Below are 9,449 nucleotides of genomic sequence, written 5' to 3' on the forward strand. Positions count from 1 at the left end.
GGGGACCAGCTTGGACACCCCCATCCTACCTCTTTGGTGATGCAGCCGTCTTTGTTCAGGTCGTAGAGGTTGAAGGCCCAGTTCAGGCGATCATCAATAGTGCCCCGCAGGATGATGGACAGCCCAGACACAAAGTCCTGCAAGGATGGGCAAGGCAGGCAGACAGGAGTTATGGCCACAAAGGGTCTGACAGACACAGAAGACACAGCCCTTGTCCCTCATGCAGAGGGGGAACTCAGCCCTAAAGCAGATGTGCCCCAGGGCTGGGCAAGGAAAACATTGAGTATCAACAAGAGCCTGAGGAAAACCAATTGCTTGTCCCCAAAATATGTCCCATGCTAGTCCCACAGGACCCAAGAGAACAATGTGCATCAGGACCCGTTGTTCAGCAAAAGCTTGAAGAAGACCCAGCCATAGCTGTACCTGCTAGAACCTAACCAGAAAAAAAAAGCCCTCTTTTTTGTTGCTTTTGACCCTTTTTCCACTGCCTCTGGGAATTTCATAAACTCCACCAGCCCCTGCAAAGCTCTCTATCCATCTGCAACAGCAACACTGCTCAGCCCAGCCCACAGTACCTGAAGGGACATGCTCTCCCTGACCCATCACCACCCCCTCATCGGCCACAGCTCACCTCGAAGCTGACAGAGCCATCGTGGTCAGTGTCGAAGGCGTTGAAGAGGAAGGTGGCGTACGTGCTGGAGTCTGGGGACAGGCAGACAGTGTGAGGGGGCGCCGTGTGACCTCCCACCCTACAGAGGCACCCATGCAGGGCACAGGGATGGGCACTCACCTCCCTGCGGGAAGAACTGTGAGTAGATCTGCTTGAAGTTTTCTTCATTGACGATACCGCTTGGGCACTCCTGCCAGGGCAAGCCACAGTGTCACCTCCACATGGCAGAGGAGGGCTGAGCACCCCCTCCAAATCCCTGCAGCTCCCTTGCCTTGCCCCCCAGCCCTGCGCTGCCTGGTGGGGTAGCTGGTAAGACTACTTGGAGCATCTCCCTGATTTTGTGGGCTGCACCTCTGGGTGGAGGGGCTTTGCATCCCAGGCATTCAGGGAGGGGGGTCTCTGCACCCCAGGGATGGAGGACAAGAACAGGCCTCCTCACTGAGCTCCCTGGAGGTGGGATCAGGCTGTAGCCTGATATAAACTTCGACCCCAAGGTCCCAAAAAACCTTTACAAACCCTGGGCACTGCAAGGGGCAAAGCACCCTCTAACGTGGGGCAGAGCAGTGGAGATGGGGCTAGCAAAGCTGGTTGAGGGGTACTTACATTCTTGAAGCCTCGGTACAGGACCTGCAGCTCCTTGCGGGTGAACTTCGTCTGCTCCTGGAGCTGCTCCAGCCCCTCAGGGCGGTGGCAGACAGTAGAGAGCTCAAACTCATCCTCAACGCTGTCTGCAAGGAACCCAGGGGAAGAGAAGGCAGCTGAGGCCGGCACCCGTCCTGCCCTGGTGCAGGAGAGGCACTTTTCACAGCACACCGTGTCCTCTCACATCTGCTCAGGGTGACACATTTATGGCGTACCCTGCTCAGCCAGAGTTGAGTCTGTGCCAGCAAGGGACACTCAGAGACACCCTGGGTGCAGACCAGAGTCTGACACTGGGAAAAAATGTACAGCCCAGGCTGGGCAGGAAGGGGATGTGAACCCCCTTGGTCCTGAGACCCCCCGCCCTTGCCTGCCCTTCTTCTCCCCCCAGCACAATCATCTGCCCCATGGAGCCAAGACCCTGGATGTCCTGTAGCTCTGTGCTGCACCAGGGCTAAAAAAAGGAGGGCTGTCCCCCATAACCCCCAGCCCCAAAACACCCCTGGCCTTCTCTAGACCCCATCCCACCTGCTGTGCCCATCTTCATCTATGTCTTCTCCCCACCATCTGACAAGCTGCACAACTCCTGCCTGCAGCAGCCAGCACCCCCAGACCTCACTGCAACAGAGAGCAGTCGTGGTCCCACGGTGGTACCGCCATTCTGCGAGGCAGATCAGCCCCTGCCCCTCCATACTCACCTCTTCTCCCAGGGAGGATCAGCTCACACCACGGGGCAGGGGGAGACCCCAGCCAGCTGCTTGGACTCAATGAGGGGCTAAGCACACCTGGGGCAGGGGGGGGAGGGGGCTCTGGGCAGCTCTGAACTCACTCCATGCTCAGCCCCTTTTGCCCACCTCCCTCCCACCATCACACCTCCATCTCCAAACCAACATTAAGCTTTGAGCAACAACCCCCCCAGCCCTTAAACCAGCACCGTGAGTGTTCTGCTACCCCTAGCCAGCTCCAAAGCGGGTTTCTCTGCTGTGCATCCTTGTGGGAGCTGCTCCGGGGGGCTGGAGACGGGAAAACCAGCCTGGAAGCACGTGAAGACAGAGGTGGGTGCAGAGCCCGTCAGATCAGACACCTCCGGGACAGGACTGATCTCAACAGTCCCAAACCCAGGGCAGGGGAGTGGTGGAGGTGTCCCCTTCCCGCAGGCAGGGCCAGGGGGGAGGGCAGGCAGAGGCGGGACAGACACACACAAAGGCAAGAAGAAGCACTTGCTTTCGCTGAGCGAGGGGATGGATTTGGGCCGGCAGCAGGGCAGCAGTTTGAGGAATCGCTGCTTCAGCGCTTTTTTAGTTTGGCCCGGCGGGTTGCCTGGAAGAAAGAAGGAGTCACCAAGCAGAAGAAGAGTTAACAGAGCAGCAGCCCCCGGACCCGATGGGCAGCAGGGTTGGGCACCCAGTGTGGGGCGAGCAGGGCCGGCGGCAGCACATGCAGCATGGGGCCAGAGGAGCAGGAAGGCAAAGCCCAGCCCAGGCTCTGCTCAGCCTTTCAGCTTCATCCAGGACAAACCCAGCACTGGAGTTTCCCTCCTTGGGAAGGATGGGGATGACAAAGGGACAATGCTGCTGGGCCACATACACCCAGCACCTCTGCATCCCCTCGTCAGAGCATGCTGGGGTGCACTGGAGATGCCCAGCAGCCCAGAGACACAGGAGATGGCAGGGCTGGACTCTGCCCTTTAGTCTCGAGGCCAAATACTTGCTCCCTGGGGGACCCTCCCCACGGGGCTGTGTAAGGGGGTAGGGCAGGACAGAGCCCAAAAAGTAGCCTCCAGCTGTGCCAGGGCATTGCATTCTCCCCAGAGCTCAGGGCCAGGTTTGGTCCTGCTGGCACCCAATGGCTGAACACAAAGCACGCGCCGAACCCAGCCATGCAGCCCAGAGTGTGGCATGCACCCTGCCCCAGCACGGCACTGGGATCCGAGCCCAGGGACCTGCTTTGAGACAGCCAGAAGGGGAATGGGGCTCAGGGCTTTGCCTCAGCCAAGCTATGGGGCAGACTGAGGGGTTCCCCCCCACCAGCCTGGCCCATGGTCATTGATTCCACAGGGCCCTGCATTAACAGCAGGTACCCTCACTGCACAGACCTTCCCACCAGCCCCTATTCCCCCATTCAGACCCCAATGGCTTTGCTCAGCCCCATCTCTCCCAGCTGGTGCTGCCCCATGGTCACAGACCCGCTCCCTCCCCTCCCGCAGGGCCCCAAGCCAGCAAACTCAGCACAGGACTAATGCCGCAGGCGGGGAGGAGAGGAAGAGGAGGGAATGAAGGCCGTGCTGGGCTCCAGCCCCCAAAGGGAGTAGGCAGCAACATGGGGCACCGATGGGACGAAAGGTGCAAAGTCCCTCTGGGGCTCCACTGACACCATGTTTGCTCCAAGCACCCTGGACACCTGCAAGCAGCAGGTCATGACACCTATGCCTCCTGAACCCTGGTTTTGGAGTTGTTTCTCTAGGACACTAGCAGATAGGGCTTCTCTGGGAGTTTTCTCAGCCTTGTGGGGCTGAGCTGAGGCACAGGTGCTGGGGAAATGATGCTGCATGGTACCCAGTTCCAGGATCGAGACCACATCCATGCTAGGCAGATCAATACTCAAATGCCCAAAGGCAGGACCTGGGACCCTTTGAGCTCACACCAAGGCAGCAGGCTGGGGCAGGCAGCTCTGTCACTCTAGGGCATGAAAAACAGCTCGAGGAGGTCACTGTTGCAGCAGGACAGCACACAGAGCCACTCAGAGAGGGCAAACTTGTCCCCAGGGAAGTGGCATCCACAGCAGAGTGCCAGTGACGTGCAAACACACAGAGATGCATGAATGCACCCCCTGGCATTTGTCACAGGGTGACAGGGACAAGGGCAAGGGCCAGGATTTTGGCACTGACAGGACAGCACAGCCTGCCTCCTGCCTACTCTGGGGTTTGCAGGCAGGTGAGGAAAGAGGCTTTTTCTTCCTAGAAGTGGCTAGAAGTTGTGCCTAAAACATGATTTTTGGCCTAGCTATTTTTCCAGGGCTTTAACTTGCAGAGGGAAAGGGAAATTGCACCTTTCAGCCTTCCAAGGATGCTTTGGGGCCAGGTCCCTCCAGCAGAGCGGAGCTGTGGGAACAGACCTGGGAATCAGGAGCGGCCCCTTTGCCCAGGGGGAAGGGACAGGGCAAGCAGAGGAACACCCAACACCAGGGTGATGGACCAGGGCAGGGAGCAGGGTGGGAGGGAAACCACACAGCGAGAGAGAGATGCAACAGAGAGTAAACTGTGGTTGGACTCACAGGGGCAGCAGGTATAGGCACGTGCAGTAGGTCAGGTCGAGTGCAAGTTACACTTTAGTTTGTTATAAAGAAGGAAAAAGAAAAAAAAAAAAGAACATGGGAGTTTTCTTAAGGAAGAAACCAAAGAGGGACCGATTTCAGGGGCCCCAGGACAGGGGAGGGAGCACATTCAGCACATGCAGCTTAACAACAGGAAAAGGGTGACCAAGACTGAGGTTTTGCTGTCCTGGCTTTAGTATGCCTGAGGGCTCTGGGGCAGACGCGCTGTCCCCTTTCTGTCCCCAGCATCCAAACTATGAGCAAGTCTGGGGGCTTCATGGGCTCCCCTTTGCTGGGAAACTGTTCTGCCCAAAGACAGGGAGCGGAGCACAGCCATGTGCTGCCCCACTGGGCACACAGGACATCCACAGCACAAAGCCCTGTCCCTGCCAGCGACAGCTCCTTTTCCAGATGCTGCCCTGCCCTATACCCCTCTGCAAGAGCCACCAAGTGTCTGGCACAAAACAAGCCAACAGAAAGGGCTGGCAGGGTTTTATCTGTGACGAGAGGTCTGCCAGGTTAAGTGGCTTGTCGCTTCCCATGAATCACTCCACAGCCCAGCTACTTCAGAACACACACACACACAAACCAAGCCTCCATCCTTGGGCAGCACCAAAAGGGGAAGGGATTTCCCATCCCCATTTCCACACGCTTTTGAAATGAATCCCGGAGCTTGCTGGACGCTGGACCCCTGACCCAGCAGTGATCACCACAGTTATAGGCCACTTTGTATTGAGCCACCAGCAGCTGATGTGTCCTTGGGGGCTGCATCCACCCAGTGCTACCAGATCAGAGGTTTACACGCTGCTAGGCTGACACCCCGTTTCCCAGAGAGGACTCAAGCCTAGGCTGTTCCGTGGTCTCCCCAGAGCTGGGGTCAGCCCGATGTGCATAACCATGTCCCTGCCATCCCCACAGAGCCACACCCACCAGCGCTCTCCCACTGAAAGCTGACTGGGGAGACCAGCCCACCCCTTCCACAGCACCCTCCTGCAAGAAAAACCCTACAATAAGCAACAAGCTGTACCAAAACTCCCTCATCACTCTCAGTAACTCATCAATAAATGTACCATCATGATGGGTGTAAGATGTGCATCCCATGGCGGTGAGACCCCCCCAGAGTCCCCAGCTCAGCATCCAGGCATGGCACCATTCTAGGCCTGGGAGCAGACCACCAGCAGCCACAGTCATGCAGCTCCCACAGTCCCTGTTTGGCCTTGTGGGGCACCAGCAGGCCTGTTGGAAGGTCAGGAGGAGCCGGTACCCCAGGGATGATCTGCCTCAGCCCCCTGCCTTAGGAGAAAGGTCAGCGTGGCAGAAGGCAGCTAGGTGAGGGGACCCTCTGCATTTTCAGATAGCCTGGGCAGTCCCATGGGAGCACGGGGAAGGGGTCAGCAGTTCCCAGAATATATTCTTTTCAGTGGAATAGCTTCCATCCCTCCCCAGATCATCACCTTTTCCTGGGAGGCCATAGGCACATCCCCAAGCTCCCCCTGCCAGGCCATGGCTCTGGGTCCATTCAGGCAGCGATGTCGAGCCCAGCTGCTCCTACAACCTGTGGCTCACGATCATCCCTGTGCAGGTCTCAGCTCTGAGCAGGGTACACCAGCCCCCGCCTCTGTTTCCCCTCCATGGCACCAGCGCCACCCCCCAGTCAGGAGGACCACAGCTCTCGGGAGTCTGCAGTGAAGGTTCACCAAAGGAAGAGACAGCGAGCTGCCCCAGATACCCTGGGGTATGGGAGGGTCAGGATGGGTCCCACCAGCAGCAGGTCTGCAAACAACACTCATCAGTCAGCAGTGACAGAGCCAAGTGTAACAGGGCCAAGGTGTCTGCAGCAGTTCTGAGGTCATCCATCAGGGGAATGAAATCAGAGCTGGCATCTCCTGGGCAGGGGGATAGATGGAGAGTCCCTGTCGTGGGGGTGGGAGAGGGGCAGCCTCAGCCTGGACACCCCGAGGAGCTGGAAGCAGCAAAGCTGCAGAGTGAAACCTGCAGTTCGTGGGACAGCAGAGACTCAGGGCTGGGTTGCTCCCCACCGCCAGAGAGAAGAGAGCAGCTGCACAACCCTTGTGCCAAGCAGGCCCCAAAGGGAGATGGGGCCATGAGCCAGAAGGACCTACAGAGCAGGGCAGGACTCACAGCAGTGCTGTCCCCATTCCCATCCCAAGCCCATGATGGTGCTCCCAGACAGCCTGACTGTGCCCAGAGATGATGTCAGTGGAATAATAATTTCTCAGACCACACCATGCAGAGAATGTTGTGAGCAGGGAAAGGAACGGGATGCAGGTGTGAAGGGAGAGTGGAGCTCAGGGACTCCCCAGACAGAGCAGATAAGGCTGAGGGACTGGGATGGTCACATTCACTGCCCTGCCACAAAGCCCACACAGAGAGACACACCCTGCCCCATCCCACATCACCACTTCCCTGGCAGGTATATCTCTGGCAGCAGGAACCAGCGCATCCAAGGTACCAGAGGAGCTACCTACAAAACACCCCAGCAGAGCAGCAGCTCCTCTTGGCTGCAGGGAGCGTGTCTGTAAGAAAGCTGGTGCTCTGCATAGCCATTATCCAGATGCCATCCATACCCTTCCCAGTAAGGCACACAGACAAAGCTTGGACATGCCTCAGCCACAGCCCAGGCAGCTCAGGGACATCCTCCATCACAAGGGGATTGAAAGCACCTCCTTGGTACAGCAGCCTCCTCCCCTCCCTCTGCTTAGCCACTAATTACTCCTCTGATGACTCTTACCCTCCCATCACAGCTCCCACTGCAACGGGATGCAATCTGCAGCCCCTTAATCTTGCAGCATCCCCAGCACCAGCCAGGAGACAGAGAGGATGGGAGCAAACAAATCCAACTGCACTCACGTGAAGTCTGTTGGCAGCCCTTTTCTGAGCCAAGGACAGCAGCCAAAAGCGACAAGGCAGCAGCACTGTGCAGGTCTCTGTCCTCACCAGGGACAATCAACAGGTTGTGCATCATTTTGACATGTTTCGAGTCTTCTTGTCTGGCTGCAGCCAGCCCTGTCCTCAGAGCCCAACTGCCAATCCAAGGAGCTCAGCAGCCCCTTCCCTCCCCAACCCTGGCACAGCCCCACAGGGAGGGCAAGGGGGCCAGGGACTATAGACTCTTTTAGCCACACTTCCCTCATAGATGCCAATTCCTGCAGCAGTGAGGAAAGCTTTCCCCTGCATGGTGGTGTACGCCACATCTATTGCTCCTTGCCTCCAGCTCCTGGTCATCTCCCCAGCCTCAGCCACTTGCAGCCCTTTTTCCCATCATCTGACAAAGTGCAGCCCACTGCATCCCACAGCCCCAAGACTCCAGGTAGCCCCAGCCCTCTGAAGCCCAGTGTCCCCCCAAGCACCCCAGCACTCCTAAACATCTCCAGACTTCAAGTCCCAGACACCCTCAGTTCCCTACCTCTCAACACCTTCATGCCATCAGACATGCTACACACCCTCCCGTACCCTAATGGCATGCCCCAAATGTGCCAAAACACACTAATCCTTCCAAACCTTCTCCCAAGCACCCTGCAGCCCCTGGGACAGGAGGCAAGGAGCACTTCCATCTCAACATCCCCACCCCACTGCAACCCCACCCTCACTCCTGTCCCACCTCCCTTTCCCCTCACAGAGGAGATGTGAAAGAGACCCCGTTGAGCTCTCACAACACCTTGCAGCCCAAAACAACCCCATGCTAGAGAGTCCCAGGTTGGCTCCAAGCCAGCCTCTCCCATTAGACTCCAAGGTTTCATCCTCCGCTGGAGGAACAGGGCTGCAAATAAGTGCTGTCCCAACAAGCTCCCCTGCTCTCTAGCTTTCTTACTTTTTCTCCAGCCTGCGATTTTCTCACCTCACCATAGCTGAGTGATCTCACTGCCCCTCCATCCACTGGCTCAGAGCCCATCTCTGGGGCACAATGCAGCCCCACCCCATGTCTAGTCCTGTCCTCTTGCTCCCCTCTCCAGGCACATCAGCAACAGAAAGAACAAGCCAGGCCAGAGGGAACTGCGAGGGAAGCAGTGTGAAAAGTGATTAACGTGAGGCCAGAGGGAGAAGAGATTCAACAAGCTAATTATGTCTGGCTGGGCTGAGCAGGATGTGACACCGTGCAGTGACAAAGTCAGCGGGGTACATGCCACAGGCACTATGGTCCTTGGGGATCTCAGTGCTGGGGAAAGCCATCCTGCCCTGGCCCCAGCCATGGGGGTCACAGCCACGGGAACCCAGGAAAAGTCTCTTTCTCCCCCAGCTCCACCCTCTCTGAGCAGGGTGAGACAGCACAGCCCATCCTGTGCCCACAGCGATGACTGGAGCTGACATCCCTGGGTTGCAGAGCACATGGGAGATGCTTCACAGAGGGAAGTGTAAAGTTTCCAGGAGATCTTCTCCGAGACCCCAGTGCTGGCAGGATGCAGCCCAGCTACAGCATGCCTCAGTGTGCAAGGCTGTGCCAGGATCCAATCCCAGAGCCTGGATGTGACTACCATACACCTCTGCCTCTTCCCCTCCTGCTTCGCAAGCCCTCACCATTACCCAGCAGCTCTCTCCTGAATAAGCCACCAGACCCTGCCCTACAGTCAGCTGAAAAATCTGCCAGCCCTTGAAAAAAGAAAGACAAGGGTTAAACCCACTGCACATGGGGAAATTTCTGGTGCACCCCAGCTCAGGAAACCCCAAACTTCAACCTGGAGTACTCATAGCTGAGATCTCAGGCTGGATTTTAACGCTTGCCTTGACATCTTGGGTCTGTCAAACCCACTGGGCTGGGTGGTGCTCTGAGCCTGGGGACCTCTGGCACCACACTCCAAAAGGCCAGCCA

The 9,449-nt window shown here is 57.5% G+C and overlaps 1 protein-coding gene across 1 annotated transcript in view; it reads right to left on the reverse strand.

The window, feature by feature from the left end:
* The window catches only part of LOC104276714 (Kv channel-interacting protein 2-like), a 13,801-nt gene that overhangs the window by 1,173 nt on the left and 3,179 nt on the right, over positions 1 to 9,449 (reverse strand). Inside the window, exons 2-5 of the mRNA XM_009873133.1 lie at positions 1,274 to 1,398; positions 791 to 860; positions 632 to 702; positions 30 to 137 (exon numbers count right to left, since the gene is read on the reverse strand). Of these exons, the coding sequence (XP_009871435.1) occupies positions 30 to 137; positions 632 to 702; positions 791 to 860; positions 1,274 to 1,398 (374 nt within the window). The remainder of the gene's footprint in view (positions 1 to 29; positions 138 to 631; positions 703 to 790; positions 861 to 1,273; positions 1,399 to 9,449) is intronic.

This window comes from Apaloderma vittatum, unplaced genomic scaffold, assembly GCF_000703405.1.
Source record: "Apaloderma vittatum isolate BGI_N311 unplaced genomic scaffold, ASM70340v1 scaffold25457, whole genome shotgun sequence".
In the NCBI taxonomy this organism is placed as follows: domain Eukaryota; kingdom Metazoa; phylum Chordata; class Aves; order Trogoniformes; family Trogonidae; genus Apaloderma; species Apaloderma vittatum.